This window comes from Orussus abietinus, unplaced genomic scaffold (assembly GCF_000612105.2).
Source record: "Orussus abietinus isolate OABI.00-Male unplaced genomic scaffold, Oabi_2.0 scaffold1, whole genome shotgun sequence".
Taxonomy (NCBI): Eukaryota; Metazoa; Arthropoda; class Insecta; order Hymenoptera; family Orussidae; genus Orussus; species Orussus abietinus.
In genome coordinates this window covers 911,632-932,860 of record NW_019396017.1, presented here as the reverse complement: position 1 = coordinate 932,860, position 21,229 = coordinate 911,632, and the positions used below count along the sequence as shown (strand labels likewise).

General features: G+C 47.7%; 5 protein-coding genes across 7 annotated transcripts; 4 read left to right on the top strand and 1 right to left on the bottom strand.

The window, feature by feature from the left end:
• Positions 1–1,253: 1,253 nt before the first annotated feature.
• LOC105698120 (growth/differentiation factor 8) lies at positions 1,254–5,747 on the top strand. Its single transcript, XM_012422094.1, has 4 exons — positions 1,254–1,877; positions 3,371–3,628; positions 4,187–4,569; positions 4,669–5,747. The coding sequence occupies exons 1-4, from the start codon at positions 1,460–1,462 to the stop codon at positions 4,834–4,836; spliced, it is 1,227 nt and encodes a 408-aa protein (XP_012277517.1). The 5' UTR covers positions 1,254–1,459; the 3' UTR covers positions 4,837–5,747.
• An 866-nt stretch (positions 5,748–6,613) lies between these two features.
• LOC105698122 lies at positions 6,614–7,359 on the top strand. Its single transcript, XM_012422096.2, has 3 exons — positions 6,614–6,772; positions 6,912–7,038; positions 7,109–7,359. Exons 1-3 carry the CDS (start codon positions 6,737–6,739, stop codon positions 7,252–7,254), a joined length of 309 nt encoding a protein of 102 aa, XP_012277519.1. The 5' UTR covers positions 6,614–6,736; the 3' UTR covers positions 7,255–7,359.
• An 885-nt stretch (positions 7,360–8,244) lies between these two features.
• Positions 8,245–12,593, top strand: LOC105698119 (myotubularin-related protein 14). Of its 2 annotated transcripts, XM_023434704.1 has the most exons (7): positions 8,245–9,757; positions 9,832–10,397; positions 10,533–10,852; positions 10,933–11,398; positions 11,475–11,858; positions 11,985–12,117; positions 12,462–12,593. In XM_023434704.1, the coding sequence occupies exons 1-7, from the start codon at positions 9,671–9,673 to the stop codon at positions 12,483–12,485; spliced, it is 1,980 nt and encodes a 659-aa protein (XP_023290472.1). In that variant the 5' UTR covers positions 8,245–9,670; the 3' UTR covers positions 12,486–12,593. The 2 variants fall into 2 exon arrangements, with proteins under 2 accessions (XP_023290472.1, XP_023290471.1); XM_023434703.1 differs by lacking the exon at positions 12,462–12,593 and having other exon boundaries at positions 8,246–9,757; positions 11,985–12,347.
• LOC105698121 (peroxisome biogenesis factor 10) lies at positions 12,371–13,653 on the bottom strand. Its single transcript, XM_012422095.2, has 3 exons — positions 13,144–13,653; positions 12,820–13,071; positions 12,371–12,728 (listed from the first exon to the last, which is right to left on the bottom strand). Exons 1-3 carry the CDS (start codon positions 13,432–13,434, stop codon positions 12,408–12,410), a joined length of 864 nt encoding a protein of 287 aa, XP_012277518.1. The 5' UTR covers positions 13,435–13,653; the 3' UTR covers positions 12,371–12,407.
• Positions 13,654–13,829: 176 nt separating this feature from the next.
• On the top strand, positions 13,830–20,985 carry LOC105698108 (nucleoporin NUP188 homolog). 2 transcript variants are annotated; one of them, XM_012422068.2, is made up of 10 exons: positions 13,830–14,013; positions 14,276–14,486; positions 14,575–15,042; positions 15,124–15,248; positions 15,323–15,842; positions 15,929–18,214; positions 18,294–18,658; positions 18,735–19,008; positions 19,095–19,388; positions 19,462–20,985. In XM_012422068.2, the coding sequence occupies exons 1-10, from the start codon at positions 13,985–13,987 to the stop codon at positions 20,788–20,790; spliced, it is 5,901 nt and encodes a 1,966-aa protein (XP_012277491.1). In that variant the 5' UTR covers positions 13,830–13,984; the 3' UTR covers positions 20,791–20,985. The 2 variants fall into 2 exon arrangements, with proteins under 2 accessions (XP_012277491.1, XP_023290475.1); XM_023434707.1 differs by having other exon boundaries at positions 15,320–15,842.
• Positions 20,986–21,229: the final 244 nt, after the last annotated feature.

Below are 21,229 nucleotides of genomic sequence, written 5' to 3'. Positions count from 1 at the left end.
GATAAATACGAGAAAAAGCTTGACCTAATCCGGGGTAATGGCCGGTCGACGAGGTTCCGGGTAAGTTCCATAAGCAAGACTCGATATCTCGGTGTCAGGAGTGCATGTAAGTGCACTGTGCGATAGATCGATCTCGCGGCACGAGTTGTACGACCTTGCGACAATCGAGAGCACGGGGTCAAGGATTTACGCTTATTTAGCATTTGGAAATCGACCTTACGGCAACGAATACGGAATCGGAGTTGAGAAAATCGCGGGGGATCAAGGAGAATTTTAATCGGCGGTTTTGCGGGAAATCTTGAAAAAGAGAAATTCCCAGACACTTGGAAACACACCTCGTCGTAGAGCGATCCCGAGTCGTCCGTGACACGTAATCATTCTGAGCATGGATTTATGGTTGAACAACGATGCTCGATACCGTTGACGAATAGTTAACGAACCGCAACCAACGACTATCGACCCATCAGGACCTCATCGAAGGGATTTAAATCACTACGATTTCTATTAAATTCCGTTCCAATCGCGAAACGAGGGTAAAATTCCAAAGCTTGCTGCAAATTCGATCAACCCCGTTCAATTCCCAGAAATAGTCTAACGTAAAAACGAGCCTTCCCTTCCAACGATGCGTTTCCACCCTTCCCCAACCCTTAGGATTCGAAAGACGTCCCTCATCGATGCAATTTAAATTTCTCTGACTCAGCGAGCGGGAGTCGCGTGAAGACCGAGAGGACCATCCCGGAGACGGCGTGTCGGAAAGATAAGTCATCCTAACAAAAGTCACGAGCGAGAATCCTCGTGCCGAAATTGGCGGCGCCGTCGTTATCGAGGCTCGTGATACTAATCACGCCCGTGATTAATCTTTGGTTGTCGGGAGGAGGTGCGATCCGCCCTTTTCGGGGGGTCGCCGGGAGCGAGGCAATTTGGCGAAACGCGGGCGCGCAGGATCGGACAGGGTCGGGGAGGATCGGGCAGGATCGGGCAGGATCGGTCAGGCTCGGGCAGGCTCGAGCCGGCGCTGGCCGGACCCACCGAACCCATACGGGCCCTACGGGGCGGCTCGCGATGCGGGCGGGCACCCGCGGGCCGCGGCAGGCGGTCGGCATGTCGGGAGCGCGTGCTCGCGGCGCTGATATCGCCGGCCGCCGGGCCAATCCGAGCGGGCCCCTGCCCCGGGGCGAAGGTCGCTGCCGGCCGGTCCACTACATGACCGGTCCATCGGCGGAAGTCACCTCCAGTCTTGGTCGGCGCTCGCGTCGGAGATCACCGACTGCACCGGCTGCATCGCGAGCCCGTCGGCGGACAGCGAAGGCCAGATAGCGTAGGACGGACAGCGAGCAGCGGACGACGAGTGGCCAGCGATGAGGCCCAGCTAGTCGGCCCCCACCCGCGCCGATGAGCGCACGCAGGCGGCGTGACCTCGTCCCGTGAGGTGAGCGGACCGCGCGCCACCCTCCCCGCGATGGGGCCCGCAGCCTCCCTGGCGCTCGCCCTGGCCCTCGGGCTCGCGCTGGCGTCGCCAGCAGCCGCCAAGGCCGCCAGCCCTCTGCGCACCGTCTGGTCCAGCCTCTACCCCAAGGGGCCCGACTCCGGCTCCGACCCCGGCGCCGAGTGCGCCGGCTGCGCCCAGAACCGCGTCTCCCAGCTCGAGCTCGACCCCGTGCTCACCGAGCTGCGCGTCGAGTACGTCAAGCAACAGATCCTCAAGAAGCTGCGCCTCTCCAAGCCGCCCGAGGTCTCGCTCTCGATCTCCACGCTACCCAAGCCGCTCGTCAACGGACACGTGCTCGAGCTTCGGCCCGGCGCCCCTCTCGCCCCCGATGCGCAGGCCGAGAGCTTCTATGGCAAAACTGACCAGATCGTCGTCTTTCCAAAACAAGGTATACGGCTGATCCTTCATTTATCGTTCTCGATGCGTATGCCTATATGCGTCCCCAAACGTTGTTTTCGGTATATCATTGGTGTATATATCCCCTCAATTGTACCGTCAACGATCTAGCAGTAGCGTGGAAACGAATTGACGGGGTCGAGAGTGAGCGTTCATTGTCCGACACGTGGATATAAAATATTCCGGGGGAAGGAGGTAAACTATTTTCAATTCGTATCGACTGGGAATTAATCGTGGAAAGACGTTTTTCGATCGATCTGACGCACCGGGTTGAATCAAGGATAGAGACCAGGGGAGTGCTCGTGACTGTAATGCGTTTCTGTATGTACTTGGCGCGGAACTCTGCTGAGATTCTTGGTATCCCCGTTCGGCACTTTCTGGGTCCGGGTTCCCAGGGGTAAATTGGCAGGGGGGCGTTTCGCCCACGCCGGCAATTTCGGCGGGCTTTCCGACAACGATTCAATGCCCTCGTTGCAGAATTACGCGCAAGAATTCCCATCGTGATCGTCGATATTATTTAACCTTCGGATTGAAAATTGAAATTCCGTTTCGCGGGGCGATACGAAATCGCGGAAGTTTAGCCTCGCGTTTTAAGCGCAATCCGGGGACCAATTTTTTGATACGTGGTTGGGGGTCGCTCTCGTAAAGCCGGCAATGCGTTTCATCAGCCTTCGGCGATCGCTTGGACAACGACGCGATAACCTCGTTGGTCTCACGCACTTACTTATTTATACATTCATTAGCGGAATTATCTGGTAATAGAATTCGACCCGACCCCGACTCAACTGTGTTCGATCGGGGAATATTTACATTATTTTAGAGGAACGGCGTAAAACCTCTAGAGACTTCTCGGTCTCTCCGTTCTTGGAGAACAAATCTTGGAATCTTGGAATCAAATTTTGGAACCGATTTTACATCGTCCCTCATGGCGTCGAGTCGACAACCCGTTTCGTCAGCCTTTTGCGATCGTCTCGATAATGTCGCGATAACCTCCATGACCGCGCATACTTTGTTTATCTGCATTCGTACATAGAAAAATGTTGGAGGAATGATTCAACGAGTCCTTTGCTCGCCGAGTAAATAAATGAATAAATAGAAGGTATGCGCCGAGCGCGAAAGGTCGTGTTTCTGTCTCAAGATGTTCCAGCATCTCAAGCTGCCCGGACGCGACCCGCCACGGAAACGATCTACCCAACAGCCGGCAGTGCCAGCAGGGACGAAAACAAGACCGATTATCGCTCGCGGGGACTTCTCGACACCGCGGTCGCATCACGGGACGGCGCGAAGTTCAGAGGGTCGAAAGTCGAGTGGTGCTCGGACCTCGAACCTCCTTTGAGGAATGGCCGCGTAGAAAAAGAAGGAAAAAAAGAATCGCGAACGACCTAATATCGCAGGGGCTCGTCGGAGTGGCCTCGGGCGGCGAGATCGCGAGCACGAATAGAGCTATACATTCTGAATTTTTCACATTCTTTCTATTTTTTTTAGGCGTCACCGATTCGAAGAAGTGCAGGCAGAGCTCGAACCACCTCTCGGGCTTCAACCCTGCGGCTTGCTTCACGTTTTGCCTGCCGAGCGGGATGCAGTTCGTCGACGTGACCTCCGCCGAGCTCTGGTTTTACAAGGAGCCGGACGAGAACGACGTCTTCAACCAGACGTTCGTCCTCTCGGAGGTCGACCATTGGGACCGGGGTGGAGACTTCGAGAAGAACACCATCATGGCCATCTTCGAGACCGCGGTCGGAGGTGAGCCCTCGACTTCGCGTCCCCTTTCTATACCGCGGTACTTATTTGTTTCGTTACCGACCGACGAGCAAAGACCACTCTTTAGCTGCAGGTGACAAAACGACTTATCGATACGGCGATCTTTGCGCTTCGCTGTCTAGATTTCAATCGGTCCTGGTCCTGGTCCCTGATCGAACTTCGAAATCGCTCGGTTTGCCGCGCCGATTACGATGTACACAGGTGGACACCGAGGACATGCAGGTGTCCCATAAAGTTAACTCTATCGCTACGTGGCGGCGTTTCGACGTCGTGACCTCGCAATCGGGAATTAATCATCTACGGAACAGAGTCCGCCGATTACGAGAGGCTCGACTCATCGCCGCTTTGTTTACAATCCGAGTTTCGTAACGGATCACTACGGCAATTTCGCCTCGATGGATCCAAATGCAGTTCCGCCACGTGAAACGGGCAGGAAAGGTTCCTTTTCCCGAGACGCGTTTACGGTTCCTTTTCCTGAGCTGTGTCGAGGACGCCTTTCCTTGGGCCGAAGGTGTATTCTCTCCATTCGTGTGGTTCCAGAGGGCTGGGTTAAGACGGACGTGGGATTCGCGGTGAAGAAGTGGGTGGAGCGGCAGGAGCCGAACCACGCGATGCAGATCGCGTGCAGCACCTGCACGATCGACCGGGCCTCCGCGCCGATCTCCGTCGAGCAGACCCTGAAGCCGTTTTTGGTGATCCACACGTCGCCGCTCCCTCCGAAGAACCGGCCCAAGAGGAACTCCAACTGTCTACCGGAGATGAAGGAGTGCTGCAGGGACGAGCTCTACATAAGCTTCGAGGACATCGGCTGGAGCGACTGGATCCTGCATCCGAGCGGGTACCACGCCTACTTCTGCAGGGGCTCCTGCTCCTCGGCGGCGTCCTTGACTTTGAGCGCCTCGCCCTACAACAACGTCATCCGAGTAAGTACCGGTATTCCGGGTTCGATTTTACGCTTTTCACCTCCCCCGAATGACCACGCGGATTCACGGAGAGAGTTCGGCCTTGCCCGTACCTTGCAGAAGTTCTTGACGAGGAAGGGCCACGTCCTTCATCGGCGCAGCGAGATCGTCCCCTGCTGTTCGCCCACCCAACTCTCGCCCATCCAGCTGCTCTATGTCGACACGAACAACACCATCACGCAGAAGACCCTGCCCAACATGGTGGTCGAGGCCTGCGGCTGCATGTGACCCGGCCGCGACCTCCGCGTATCGCCGCGTCGCCCGGAAGACCGAGACAGTATTCCCCTAGCACCTTAGCCGCTCCGAACCGCCCGGAGGGCGATATTTAATTACCTAATTACGCCTATGACTTGCGGCGCGCCAGATCCGCAAAACTTTAATTAATGCTTATTTATTATCGGCGCAGGCGACGCGTCGCGCCGTCTTTGCGAGTGTGCCGCCCCCGACGACGCGAACGCTTGCCACTCACTCACCCTTAGGTCGATCCTCGCATCCATCCTCGCGTTCATCTCTTCGGATCGATCCTCGCGACTCGGTCCTTATGATCGATCCTCGTCGGTCGAGTCGTTACTTTGCACGCGAGAAACGCTTCCCGGTGACCAAGGCTTCTGCCATTTTGCGCTGTCGAGCGGGTTACTCGATAGATAGTCCAAGGCCAGGTTTTTCCCCAGGGAGACACGTTTCCTGGAAGCCTAGAAAACGAAATGGAATGCTTTATAATGCGAAGAACGTTAAGACATCGCTTCGCTGGATAGAATTTTCAGAAAGGAAATGATTTGTCACGTGTTTTATGTACTTGGATCCAGAATGATGGTGGCCCTCTTGCGTTGGGCCGGATTCGTAAATTGTCAATTTAGTTGCGCGCTCCCGAAGTATCGAAATATCGGCATACCTTGGTCGAGGGTACGGGATGAGTTACAAGCTTCCTAGTGCCTTGTGTAATATTTACATCCGCATTCCCATATGTGGATCACGCTTTAATGACCGTCGACGGAATTCCTTGAACGGGGTTCACGTATGCGTTCCCAGTGTTGGCGACGTGCAATTCCTAAGGATATGTAAAACGGAAATACATGTACGTATATGTAGGCCATGTCTACGGAGATTGCTTTTTATAATATATTAAAATATACCTCGTACTCGATGCTGCCCTTTCAACTCTCGGTTTGATTCTCCATTCCTTGAAATATGTACATGACTTAAAATATCGTTCGACGCAGGTGAAAATTGGTAAAGGTGTACGGTTATTATATTTGGAAATGACGAAAACTTCTTCATTAATATGTTGAGGGAGGAAATTGATGCGATGGGAGATTGATGAAGACTTTTTTTCGTCGTTTTCAGATCATATTTCGGTTAGTGCCGTTTACGATCAAAGGCGGTATTTCTCTGAGCTTTCAGCCTTCGGCTCGGTTCGCAGAATTTTCATACGCATGTAGCAACTCGCTGTCAATATTTCATTCCAAAGTCCACGGGTGATTGCTTTAATTAAGCATGAAGATTGCCGCGAAGAAAAAAAAAGGGAAAATAATTTATTAATAAAGATAAAACGCCTCGACATGTGACATGGTCGTATCGCGACGTAACATCGGTTGACCTTTTCGCGAAAGACGCCTTTCGTAAATCCTGGGTTTTGCGCTCTTATCGACTAGCACATCCGAGAACGTACCGCTGGGCCTTGCCTTTCTGCATACATTAAGGAGAGGGATTCACACGGGTGCGGCACGCCATCGTTATCGCATGAAGAACTTCGGATGGAAGATGAATACCGAGATAACGTCACTTCGTCACGTTGCATTTTGTGCATTTTTTTTTTTTCGTGAAAATCATCGCCAAGACTTACCTTCGTGATGGTGTTTTTTCTCGGGAAACGGGTAATTAATTAATTTCAATTGCAAATATGACATCGGTTGCATTCTGGCGGGCGTCTGTTGAATTACGTCCATCACTGTTGAATAAATCTACCGAGAAATGGTACGTTTAGTTTCGAGACATCTGTAAGGGCGCAGCACGGAATTGCGATCGTGTATCGCTTTGTGAGCAATCTCTGTTTACTAACCTACTGACCCCGCTGCCCCATTGAGGACAGTTGAGGAATGTGAGGAGAAGTTTGCGGAATTCCACAAAAATGTTTCGAGCTCTTGGTAAATCTCATCTTTCGCAGGTGATTTATTACGTTTTTCATTACGTAGAGGTTAGGTGACGAGCTAGAGCTCGGAAAAGCGCCTGCAACGCAGATGATTTTGTCTTAACCTATATTGCGAGTTTCTTGTAATACTTAACATACCTAATTTAACTTTCAGCATTTAAACCTCTGTGCGTTATCGCACAACTACGGTACACAAACTACCTCTAGCAAATGTAAAGCGTCTTCAGATATCTCTAGTGTACCGGGGCTTAGCGAGAACTGCGTAAAGGTCCCAGCCAATCGTGAGTTTCTCAGCATCTCAAATTTATGGTGAATATTTTCAAATTATTCTTGATATCGTTGCACGTACAGCTGTGGGCCCTGGTGCATCCAAAGGAAGCGAGTACAAGAACCCTGAGTACTTTTGCTACCATGCAGAAAGCTTTGCCGAGGCTGAGGTGGAATTAGCTAAGTTTCGACTTCCAGCGCCATCCAATAAGAAAAAATTTGGACAGTGATCAATTAAACATATGAGAGTAATTGATCCAATCGCTTTACCGTCACTGTAGATAGTTGTATAGTATGTTACAATAAATCTAAGCATATTTATTTATATGTACTTATATGGGCGTCTGTTGAATTGGCGACGATGTCGCCGTGGGCATTTTCCTATTGGTTGATCCTAAGATCAAAGTCCCACTGAGCGCGGTCGGTGTCACACAGCGCACATTTTAGCGTCATGAATAAAAGACCAATCAGAACAGCTCTTAGTTCCGTGGTCACTTTCACCGGAATTCTGATTGGTCCGTCGTACCACGCGTTAACGTGCCACTCTCTATGTGACATCCAACATGCTCGTGTTAGGTTAAATTTGAGAACGCACCTCGTTACTCCTGGCGCTGTATAAGAATGATACGCCACAGCTCTGGGCGTTTATTATGTATTTTTGACGAGCGCGCTCACTTCTCGCACTTCCATCTTACGTGGGTTTATTCGCCGAATTACGTATTCGCTATATGAACGAACGAGATCACCAGCACTTTCGATCTCGTAATAATGTAAGCATGAATTATTTAACAGTTTTCAATGTTTAATAATGTAATAAAACTCGCAATAACAAAAACTAACCTGTACATACTAGTAAATTCTCTTTCTTCTCACGAAGATGGGTCTGAGGCATTACGTAATTCTTTTCTTCTTCTAATAAGGTTATTATTAAATCCCCGAATACGATTGTTGCCAAAAATCAAAACACCCAAGAGGTTTTACATTTTGAATTTTGGTATCACAATCCGTGGAAGATGGCGTTCACGGCGCTTATTTTTCTGTCTTTTCTTGCATGCTTCACTATTTCGCTGAAAAATTTGTGTCGAGCCAATTCACGTGAATGGTCTCGCATTTTCACCACTAAAAACGTTCCATAATACCGTCAGCTACTCATTTTTCACATTTTCGCTCAATTTGCTTTACGTAATAGACCCCCTGGCCACAGCGAGAACATTGGAGAACATCGTGGGATGGCACGAAGCGCTGAATTACGGCGCCTCGTGATAACCTTTATTGGTCGAATTAATCTGGGTGATATGTGGACAGCGACGACAACGGCGGCGAGGAGGGCCACGAACACGGGCACGTGCCACGACCTATCCACGATTCAAATGAGCTCGGTTTGCCTCGACCAGCGGAAATTCTCGACGCTTCAAATCGAGCAATACTGCCAGAGACACCAGAAACCGCGAACAAGAAGAAACGACGTATGTCCGGTAGCCGCAGGTGCCAACCTCCGGTGAGGTTATGTTTCCTGTCAGGAATACGAGGCTACATAGTGGCGGTGGCGATAGCGGTCACGGGGGAGGAGCCGCAAAGCGGACAGCTCTTTAAGTGGGCGTAACATCTTCCGCACTGAAGAGATTCCTGCGGAAGGTGCGATAGGACTTCCAGCAGTTTATCCTGTGCGAGTGAAGCCCGGCGTAGCCTTGACGCGCGGTCCGATTGCGTAACACGGACGGGTCACCAGGTTGCAACCCCGAGTGCCTCTCGGTCTACGTGATTCCCCGCGATGACCCGGGTCGCGGGCCACCTCCTGAAGACGAGGGGGATCTACTTCCGACCGCTACGACCTGACAAAAGCCTGACGAAAGCACTCCTCCTATACGAACGCGACCTGGGCCACGAGCCTACTCTCCGATTAGCGGGAATTAGAAATTGCACCCCCGATGTGTACAGCGGTCTCTTTCTTCCCAGGTACTCGCCCTCCTACCTGGTGGGACTTCTCTTCTAATTGTTTTCTATAGCATTTCTGTGAAGATACTGCCCAATTGTTCTAAAGTTCTTCCATGTGGTGATATTTTGACTTTTGACCTCTCTCAGCTGGACCTCAACGGAAGTATCTTTAAGATTTGAATTGAGAGGTCGACGTTTGTTGATGGATAAATCACAACATTCGTCAATGTCTTCTCGAACGTTCTAGACTTGGTGTTATGATAGCTCCTCGAAGGTTCCCTTTTGACCCGATGAGTGTAAATATACAAACATTTGTAAACTTTATTAAATTGGTGGACTCCTGATTAAGCAGGTGGATTTTGAATATGACCCGTTGGACTATTTCGAAGTGTTTAAGATTGCAAGGTTACATTGTCTCTTTAGTGATCGTTGAATCATACAGTTGGAAATGTTTGTGCATTTAATGAATGAAAAGTATATCTTCAGTCAGCTGTGCTTGTTGGAGTTTAATGTAATGGCACTTTGGTGAAACCTTTTCATATTGAGGAAGGTTTTGTGAAAAATAGTTGAATCATACCACTTGTGTTGAGTGCGTAAAACTAGCACAGCAGAAATATACATAAAGAAGGTACAACGCCGTTAAACTTTCTTGGTCAAGAGCTACGATAGTTGGAGCCTTAGAAAACACGTCTTTCTAAGATCGGCCTCGCCATGACTGAAATTAACATTCAGGATTTACAGAAGTTACTCTTATACTTCTCCAAGAATACTTATCGAGCTAAGGACACCGACAGTATGGTAATTACAGATGTTTCTTTCAAATATATATAAGAAATATGTAAATCATTTGTCATTGATATTTTCGTTTCTAGAGTCAGGCGGCCATGCAACGATGTTTGTTGCTCACAGACCTGGACTATGTTCATTCAGTAATAAATAATACAGGTGGTGATCTGAGCGCACATTATCCCAGTCATCTAATGATTCTCGAATATGAGAAATCTCGAAATCCTAATGCCTGTGACACTCCACCACCTGTACCAAGAACGACAGAGACCATATATGAGAGCATGTATGATCCCGAGAAGCTGAAGGAGCTTATCAAAAGTGCCAGATTCGCCAGGTGTCGTTCTAGGTTTCCGCTACCTGTAATACTCTACAAGGGTCGACACATCTGTCGTTCGGCCACACTGTCCGGTGGACCAGAAATCTATGGCAGGTCAGGTCTGGACTATCTCTTCGCAGGCAATGAACCTACCGCTAACTTACATCAACATCGGGAGCTCGAAGAAGCTCGTCAGAGTGGAGAATCTGTTGTCGGTGAGTGGCAACTGTTTGACAAGGTTCGCAACCAAGATATCAAGCTTCTCAAAACGCTCAACGTGGGAACCATCATTGACTTTATGGTGGAAAAGAAAAAAGTCAAATTTGGAATGAAGTAAGTTTTGGCACTATTTCCATACCACACTTTGTTATTGCTTCTAAACGTATCAAATTCCCTGTACACTCAAAACCTTTGGAACAGGTAATTTGAATTTAAAATGTGTCGTCCAACCGAATTTGTTATTTGTAGTGTAACCTCTTCGGAAAAAGTCGACAAAGAAAAGAGATATTCGGATTTCACAATCGTTTCACTGCCATACCCGGGATGTGAGTTCTTCAAGGAGTTTCGGGAAAACGATTACTTAGCCAAAGGACTGGTGTTCGACTGGTCCCAGACTCACGTGGACGCCCAGATCGGCGTACCAGAAGACCCAATATCGGCCCAGCTGCGTGTCAATTGGGACCAGTACCAAGTTTGGGATCTAGTCAAGTTGACGCAGAATTACCTGAAGCTGATACTCCGGTACCTGAACGATAGCAGCAACGGGATGCTGATCCACTGTATTTCCGGTGAGAATTGAGTCTTCTGCGAACAAACTCCGTCTCAAGAGTCGATAGCAATTAACGAGGCTTTCCGATCCTTCATGTAGGCTGGGATCGCACGCCACTTTTCGTCTCATTGTTGAGGATCAGCCTCTGGGCGGACGGAGCGGTGCACCCCTCGCTCAACGCCTACCAAATGCTCTACTTTACTATAGCCTACGACTGGATGCTTTTCGGTCACGACCTGCAGGACCGACTTAGCAAAGGCGAGGAGATCTTTTTCTTCTGCTTCTACTTCTTAAAGCACATCCATGACGAAGAGTTCAGCGTGCATCCACGCCAAGGGAGGCCGCGGCACGCTGTCCTTAGGAACGACAGCGACTCCCAGCTGGATAACGTTATGTTTGACAGTGAGTCGGTAGTGACCTTGAGCTCGGTCAGCTCGAATCTGAGCCTCAACAGCTGGTGCAGTTCCGTCAGCCAGAACAGCCGCGACAGCCAGGACAACAATCCACCAGCGGTCTTCCACTGCACTTCTGCGGACGGCTGCCAGGACGACTGCCACAGCAACGGGTAGATATCCATCCGCGACCCGATCGACTTCTGAAACGACCTGCGCTCGTTATCATAAATCCTTATCGCTTCTCAGGAACGTCGTGCCGTGGACCTTTTATCCCTCGCCGAACAAAGATGGCGGCGGAAGTAGCAGTCACGGGTCCAGATCACCTCTACCTGCTGCAGCAGCCGCTGCGGCAGCTGCAGCTGCGGCCAGTCGCACATCCCCGGTCGCAGTGCCGGTGCCTGGTAGACTTCGCCAGAGGAACGAGTCCTCCTCTTCGGGCGGCTCCTGGCAGATGATTTCGGGAACTGGGAGTCTGAGGGGTTCCACGACCGTTAATGCTCCGCTTTCGGCGGAAGGACTCGCTTCCGGGAGCTTGGCCTGCAAACCCCTCTGCGAGACGTGTACCGGTCATACCTCGCAGGAGTCCAGCACGACGATTATCGAAGATGAGGCGTGTGCTTCCTTCGCTCAGTAAGCTTACTTTTTAGAAATATTACGGTATACTATTCATTTGTTGAAGGTGAATCTTTTTTTTTTTTTTAAACAATTCTGAGGAATTACTTTATCGAGTCTTCGCTTCGTCGTATGCTCCCACAGGTCTCGGAAGGATCGGTTGCAGTGTCTTCGAAGAATATTCTACAATGCCTACAGCCACACCGTCGGCTTCCGGATGAAGGACAACTCGGACTCGGGTGGCTTCGGGCAGCTACTAGGAAACTTCGCTGAAAAAGTGGGAATTCTTTCCGTTCAGCGTACCTCCTTGTGACCGGAGTCCTGTGGACCCGTTTTCTTAAATGATCGTCAAAATTTCGTTATTGACTCGTCCTTTCAGCCGAGGACTTTGTAAATGGGGAACTGGTTAAGAAAGAAGGAATTGTACATTATTGTTTATTCGGCTGGCGTGTCTCTATGTGGGCGCCGCGCTTACCTACATAATATAATAAACTTGATATTTTTGTACATACGCTTTATCACAGTCGCATCGTGGCATAAATTTGATGAATCGGTTTGATGTCCTGTTCAAGGATTTTTTAAATGCACGACTCTAGAAGGAGTTATTCGCTCTCTGCATAGGGGACATCTTGGCTCGGAACGTAGCCAGTCGGTGAGACAACTCCAGCAGAAGCAGTGACCGCAAGGCGTTGCCGTTGTAGGATCAGCCTCCAGACACAGACGACACTTGTCTCCTGTTTGCCTCCCGACATCCAAGGTATTCTCACTTGCCTCGTTATGAGACGTATCTTGGCTCTGTTGCAATTGTAGGATACAGCGAAGGAGGGTAACGACGCCGAGCAATCTTAGACCCCAGTAAATTCCATCTGCTGGATGCCTACCGTATACCTATTCGATTTGTGTCAATGATTCAAAATAGATTATTTCATCTGATTTTCATAGTTATTAAAGAATAAATAATGACATAATATTTAATTACCTTAACGTAGTCTATACTGGTTAGTCTTTTTCCCAAACTGTAATATCTACCAAATATATAAAACAAACCACGATGTGTGAATATTAATGTAGGAACTACAAGACGCAATCCTGAGAGGAGCTTATCAAAAAATGTTTTAGCCTTTTGCGTTAATTTATATTGTGGATGATGTATAGATTTTCTGAGTCGTTCTAAAAAGTCAAGAAGTATCCATTCTCCAAAACATTCTAGCATTACAGACGTGATCCTTGCCTGTTTCGAAAACATTAAATTTGTTAGAAAGTCAAATTATTACATGACTCATTTTTACATTTAGTAATTTACCGTCAAGGATGGAACTTTGCGAACATTTAAATTAGCTTGGACAATGCCGGTGTATTCTTCTCCCAGAGTTTGATTACCCAGGCCTGACGTAGCAGCAAAGTAGACTAACTTAGCTGGAACATCTGATCGCAAAAAGCGCAAGGCAGTTCGATATCCTCCAACCTTGTGTAATAAATTATTGTACCGTTCTCTTAAATGTTCAATGAAATCATCGTCTCGTTGTCGAGCACGCAGAATTTCAGCTTGGCTGGCTAATGATAATTTGTGATCAGATTTCGAAACTGAAGACATTTCAAATTAGATTTTCATATATATAAAGACGTTTATTGCACTAAAGGTCTTCGACATATATTATGTGAATTAAGTAATTTACTGTAGGGAACGTAAAAACCAGTAAATTACGTGACCAATATGCCGGACGTCGAAGAAGATATACGACACCACCAGGTTATAGCGTCTTTTAATGCATGTATAAATGTGTATAAATCTGAATATTTTTACCGAGAAGTGAGCGAGCTCGTCAAAAATACGTAATAAACGTTCTCATCTCTGCATATATCATACTAAGTGCATGCTGCACCTATTTTAGTGGAGCTTTATGGGAGGGCAGCACAAAACGCTGGAGTGAAAATGGTCCTGCGAATTTCCTCTTTACTCCTTTCTGTATGAAATTTGGCGGCAGAGAGCAGAGAGCAAAAAAAATGTCTGTTGTTTGAAAGTTCTTATTGAATATCTATTCGCATTTCTGCGCATAAAGATTTACATATGAGACAGCGGTTGACGTAATTAAATGTGTTTTTAACAACACGACGTAATTGCAGTGTAATACTTTGCCGCCAAGATGAATGTTGCTCCTTTAGGCAATTTGCCGTAAGTGTCATTTTATTATAAATTACATACTTTAATGTATTAAAGAAGTATGCGTTCTCAAAATTAAGTGTCTTCTTTTACTTGAAAAGAATATCAGAACGAAGCTGTTATCATGTCAAGACAATTTGCCCGCCTAACATAACCTATAATCATTGTTTTATTAATTAGAGAATTATTTGGATAATTTAAGTGATGTCACATGTAGTATTTATTTCATTAACATTTATGTAGAATTATAGTGTCATTATTATCTCTTTGATAGATACTGCAAAGGTCTCTGGTCTGTCATATCGGGAACAACTTGCCGTTGTGATCTGGAACTTGTTCAAGATGAAATAAAAAATGCGAGTACGTTGTTACAAGAAGGATTAAGGTTTTTTAAGAAATATTCTGATGCATCGTTACAAAATGTTCAGAAGACTGATCCGCCACCACGAATGTACGATCTCGTTAGTAAGCTTGCTCCGCTTTTGGTAAGTAGAAAATGGATACTCATACGTTGAAATTTACATTATTGTACATTTCTTTCTGTTTAATCAACTTTAGACTTATTATTTTCAGGACTTGGATGCCATGAAAACTTGGGATTTGGTCTGTAATTTCATGCTCTACGAGTATCGCAATTGTGCCGAGACATTTGCCTCACAGTTATCAGATCTTAGTTCCATGAGAGCATTAATAGAGGACATATGGAATTTTTATTATTCGGAAAGAGTTACATTAATAAAGTGCCTTAAGCTGATGCTTGAATATCGAGATAACAAGAGACACCCTTATCAGGCAGAATTTATTAATTTTTTTGAAGAGGCTTTATTTGGAACTCTTTCAAAATCGGTACAATCTCAAATAGAAGAATTAAAATTTATAAATCCACCTATAAGGTCACAATTATTTACTGATGAACATTTACATCAACTATATAATTCCAGTCTCGTTGAGATGCGAGAATTACTACATGTATTCACAATTATTTTACACGAGGTTAACGTGGCAGAAAATGAATTCAGTGGTATATACGCCAGCATTGCGGTAAGAATCACATAGTTGATCCTAAATAATTTAAATGTATTATGCAGGATGTTAATTTTGCTTGTTTCCCTTTTTTTTAAGGGTCAACCCAGAAGATTGATAAGTACAAAAAGTCACGAGGACAAAGAAATAATTGAAAAGAAATTAGAAGATCTCCAATATAGTCAGGTAGCTTTGCTATTGGTGGGACTGGATGTTACAAAGCAGTAAGTTGTAAAATAGAATTGCAGATAGTGCACTTGCAGGATTTCTTTATATAAACATTTTTTATAATTAGTAGCGATATAGAAGACTGGATAAAGGGTGTGCGGAAGGACATGCAGGACCTTTTAGAACACAAATGTATTCGGGACTGCACTCGTCAAGATGGTCCCCTTTTCCTTGCATGGATGCTTGCTAATTATGCCATTGAACCGGACAACCTAGATGTCGTAAACAACTTAAAACCATTTGGAATCAAAGCTATCCAACTTGATGTTTTCCATTATTTGCAAAAATTAACTGATAGTGAAATGGTTAAAGAAGAGACTCAGTATGCACACATAGTACGAAGCAGCGTCTATAACTTGCTTTCCCTGATACCTTCATTTATAGAGGAAGATAGAATTGGATCGTTGAAGGGTGTATTCGATGCTATTGCTTCGGTCATCAAGTTTCCAGAAATTGCCGAAAGATTTTGGCGTGATCAAGACTTGTGGATGTTCTACAAATATTCAGTTGAACAATTTCCGTACAAATTTGAACCACTTACCGTTGTCGCAATTGGCCTTGCTAGTGCGTCAGCTAGAAGTGCCAAGAAGGTGAACCTTTGCATTCCAATGAATTGTCCATTTACACTGAATTCTTTGAATTAGATTATATTTACAATATTCATAACATGTTGTAGATCGCTGCAGAATTAGATGATTTACCGTCAGTAACCTTGGAGACACCACGGCATCGCGACTCCGGTAAACTATGGAGGCCCTACGAAAAAGAGTGCACAATTTACCACAATGCATTCGCAATCCCAATTGGTTGTAGTAACAAAGTCATCGAGTCGACGGCAAACGACAAAGACGTTGTACTTTGGCACATTAAAGCGCGGTATTGGGACGCATTTCATTACAAGTTGGAACAACTGATATTCGAGGCCAGTAGCGGTATATCAAACGTAAGCGAAGGAAAAGCCGAGCAAGTCTGCCAGGGTTTTAAACTCTTGGAAATCCTATTGTCAGCCGACGTTGATATTCCTCGAGGAATGGTAATACCTACCGAGTTCAGTTTCGAAATAATCAACAGATTCGCCTATCCAGTGCTTCCCCTGAATATCTACCGAATCATAGCCCGGTGCATTTGTATATCATCGAAACTAGTGTTGAAATACCCGGAGGACATTCTCTCGCGGATGCGGACAGGAGTATATCCAAGGTTCAACAATTGGTACCAAAAGACATCGGAGTTTGCCGAGGCGGTTTCCTTCGACGGCGGCTTGATCGCATCCTGGTTATCCGGCATAGAGACCATCGAGCACACTTATCCGATACTAACGGCATATCTGGATATTCTCAGCAATTACTTGCTGGTAAAATACAGCCGAGAAGCCATGTATTCGGTCGAGATACCAGGCATGGTATTTCTCCTCCAAGGCGTCCTTCCTAAACTGGACTCGTGGTATTTTGCCTCGGACACAGAGAGAATTGATATTTGGCTCAAGAGCATGTATTGCCTTCACCGAGCCCTGGATGCAAACCTTCCCAAAGGCGATCCATCGGGCCGCGCCGAGCTGCAACTCATCGTAGCGTATAATCTAATGTACCTGGAGCCACGACATGCCCTCCTCAGGTTAGTCAGGACAGGCGAGCGTACTCTACAAAACAAAATGACGGCCGAAACGGACTGGGTCGCCGGCAGAGGCTTCAAAATAATCAAAAGCGTCCAATTAGCTCTTTCCGTGGTGAACAGGCTACTCATGTTCAGGAAACGATTAGGTCTGAGTCCTGAGGATAGATCACCGCTAGAAGTGGCTCTCTATGCATCTCCTTGTTTACCGAATGGATTGCTGATAGTGCCTACCATCGTGGACTATCTCTACGTCTGGTTCAGTCCATCTCTTCAGGCAATGGCGGTCAGATTGCTGAAGAAATTTGCCGAAGGCTTCTCCATGTCCCTGTTGGTCTGTATGGGCATGGACGGCACGGCTATTCGAGAGACCTTTGCCTCGAGGCTAATGTCTCCTACCTGTGCGGCCGAGGTCAAGGTTGCCATCCTGGAGTTGGTAGCCGTTTGTCTTGAGAGACAACCTGGCCTTACCGAGGCTCTTTTCAACATCATGCATCAAGCCGAACGCAGAAGAATATTCCCTCGGCCTGCTGACGAGTTCCTCACGGTTGGATGCAGTCAATTTCTCGACCTGTACTTGAAGCGGATTCACCGAGAAGAGGACATCGTCTACGACAGGCTCTTCAGTAGCACTATGAATCTGCTCCGGGCCATGTGGTACCACCGCAACGAAATTCTGGTCAACTTCTTCAGGAAACGAGCGAACTTTTGGACCCACCTCTTAGCACCACTCTTTAGGGAGCTCGTTCCTGGCACGAAGGGGTACTCTCAGCTGATCGACATCGTCACTCTGGAGCTCTTCGAAAACTCGGTACCTGAAAGCGATTTCGTCGCCAATTTGGAGAGACTCGTGGCGAAGAAGGAAGGCCACTTGGAGCGATTGGCCAGGTTTGTCCTCGACGGGATCCCGCGCACCGAAGTGGACAGCGTAAGACCTTCCTTGCCCGCCGAGGGTCCTCCCCTTCACGAAGCTAATTTAGAATCCTGGTATCACTTTATCGTGACTCTCACCGACGAGAGGTTCGCTGCTAGCTACCCCATCGAGGAGAGTCAGGCCCACGTTATCGTCGAACTCAGCCTAGACTCGTTATTGGCACGATTGAAGGAGCCCGTTCACGAGCCCGACCTGGCTAGGATCCTGACTCTCCTGGCTTCGCTTTCCCTCAGATGTGTCACGGCTTGGAAACATGCGCGAATTGGAAAGTCGCTCAAAGAATTTCGAAATAAACTGACGGAATTGCTTCAAGAAATCGTCCAGTCTTATCGGAGTTACGGAAAGCTGCTGCGCCAGACTCTGGTCTCCCTGGTGCTGGAGTGCGTCAGACTCGTCGAGCCCAGTCTCGAGCAAGAGGTAAAATTGAGATCGATGATACTTGTAGTAAACAACAAATATTTTTGTTATACGCGCTAAAAACAAATTCTGCTTGCAGGACTACAGCCAGCGGGAAGAGGCGAACTCTATCACCTTGGAGTACCTTCTGACGAGCGCCAGTTTGCTAGCCAGCTACGAGCTGGAGGAACTCAAGGGCATCGCCAGGGATTCTAAACGCGTTAAAGGCGAACACGAGGAGAAAGGACAGGACGAAAGTGCTCAGGCTCTCCGAGGAGCGCGAGAATGCATCCCTGCTAGTTTGACCGTCTGTTTAGTGACCCAAGTTCTGCACAGACTTTACGTCTCCACCTCCTTGGCGGCTACTAACAGAAGCAATGAAGATCAACTTTCTGACAGACGACGACGATGGCGAAATGATGCACAGCAGCAGGATGCGGAGGCGGAACTCGAAGCTAGTAAAGAGTAGGCTCCTAGACATTCGAATCTATTCGCAGACAATATTCGGACGGAAACATTTTGCATCGTTTTCGAATTCCAGGAGACAAGGAGAGACCGGCCCTGTGCGGTGGTTCCGCAAAGCTTCCTGCGTTCAACTCAGGCAGATGATACCTGAACTGACTTCCTGCACCGTGATCACCTTGCAGAGGAAGTCCTATCTCAGATTCAGCAGAGCTGCTTTGGCAGCCTTGGGTGCCATTGCCAGGTCTCCTTATGGTTCTCGGTTACTCGGGGACGACTCGATCGTGAAACTCTGGCTGAGTTTGGTACCCCCGAAAGACATTCGGAACAGCATGCTCGACTCCCTCTACGATGTGAGGACTTTCATCGATTTTGCTGGAGGCTTATTCAATTTCTTACCTTTTATTGTAGATAAATAAACACATGTATCATTCCCCAGGATTTTGCTGGGAGTCACTGGCGTTGTCAAGACTGGTGGCCGCTGTACACTTTGGGACTTGAATTTCTCACGGGTCTCGTCACTGCTGAGATCAGTATCCTGTACACGCAGATGATCGTTACTTTCCTGGGCTCCCACGAGTACCAGCTAATGGAGGTTTCCACATTGTTGAGGCATACGGCGGATCCCTTGGCAGCCGAGCTGATCCAGTCGCTGGTTAGCCTCGTCTCGGCATTAGCTTCAAGAGAAGTCCTCTGGAATTCCATCCAGCCGAGTGTCCGGGAAACGCTAATCGTTAGTACATTCCCCAAGTTATAACCACCTCTCTAAAAAATGCCTCTACTTCATCGATACGTTCCCTTTCCAGAAATGCATGTACCTAGCTTACGACAGCACGGTGAACCTCCTGTTGCGGCCGAGAATTTTGAAATTCATAATCGACGGTATAAGCGTGGAGAGCGCGGAAGAGTTGCAATCATGCGATGAAAAATTGCCTAGTCGAGAGCTGGAGCTCCTGGTGAACAAGTTGATCGTTATAAACGCCGCCTGTGCCCAGAGCTTCGTCCGTTTCTCGCCTAAACTCAATGCCCTGCTCGACACGATATACACGCAGAATTTCTGGTACACGCCCCTGGCGGAGATGAATTTTGGGCCGCCACAGATGAGCATGTGTTCCGGTCCGAGACTCACTTACGGAACCATTATCAGCTCGGTTCAACTATTCACCCAGGCCTTGAGCTCCAGATACGTCGATGACGAGAAACAGCAAACCGTATCCGGATCGCGATCCTCCAGCGAGCAACACGATCAGTCCGTCAAACGGCAGTGCGAACGAGCTCAGGATCCTCTTCGCAGAGCCTACTCTAAGGACCCCAAGGCCATCTTACCCCGAGGAAGATCAGCTCTCGTTGGAGGAGGATCTAGTTCCACAAATTTAAGCGTGGTTGACACTTCGTACTCCGCGAATCCAGACGTCTCTTCTTCGGTGCCATTACTGAGCAGTCCCAGGCTAGTTCGAAGACCCTACGACCCATTGATCTGCGAGAACACGATTCTTTCCAGAGCCACCGCTTTGGTCGCCAATCGAAGGCTCTCCAAAGGTGGCAGTCCCAGTGGTCAAGCGAACGGCAGACCGAGCAATCCTTGGTTCGCGTCTATGGAAGAGAACAACACCAGACTCGCCCTGGAGATAAATCTCGTCCTGATACTCTGCCAAGCTCTCGAAGGTGTCCGAAGCCCTAGGCTAGCCTTCAGGGACCGTCAACTCATCGCCAGGGAGACGGCTAGCGAGGTAGGCGTCTTCTTCGACTTCCTGGAGCACCAGAACAGCGTGGACGACTGGCAGATCGAGGGCTCTCTGGTAACTGCTGATGGCAGCAAAACCAGAAGAGTTAGGGCTCCTGATATGGATCCTCCCTTGCCTGCCAGACTGGTGGAAGATAGCACCGTCTGCAAAGTACCTGTCTGCCAACCTGCACATTTTACTGAAGATGAACCCAGTACCAGCGTTAACGGTGGCGAGGATGATTTGGATAGAAAAACCTCCAGAGGGAAGGAATATCGCCTTGACAAAGACGTTGTCACTACCGGCGGTTTTGATGTAGGCGAGATCTCGAAAACGGTGCATTTGCTCCCACTTTTAGCGAAGCTTTTTAAGTCGATCGTCGAGACCCTTGACTCAACGCAGTATGGCTGAGACTCGTATTGAGTATTAGATGAAAGGACGTTATAAGTTAAAACTTATCCAAGTTTCGGTGGTACTTGGTTTTAAATGAGATACTTAAAATAATGTTTTCCACGTCTGTTGTATGTATGTACATACATGTGAGTCGATCGATCAATTGTGACATTGGAAGTCGGTGCATCCGCCAGGATACGAGAAAACTACTCTTAATTGATTGATCTAGTGAATTTCATAACAGTTGAGAAAGTTGTCGTCGTGAAACTGCACTGGGACTTTTTAAACACGCTTTATAAGAGTAAAAAAAAGAGAAAAGAATAATAATACAGGACGTATCCATCGTCGATCTTTCCATAATGTACAGTATTTAATAAAATGCAGTTGATGACAATTTCCTTTACACGGGACTTTTGTACATCGGTTAATTCCGACGCCAGATATTCAGCAGCGGTGG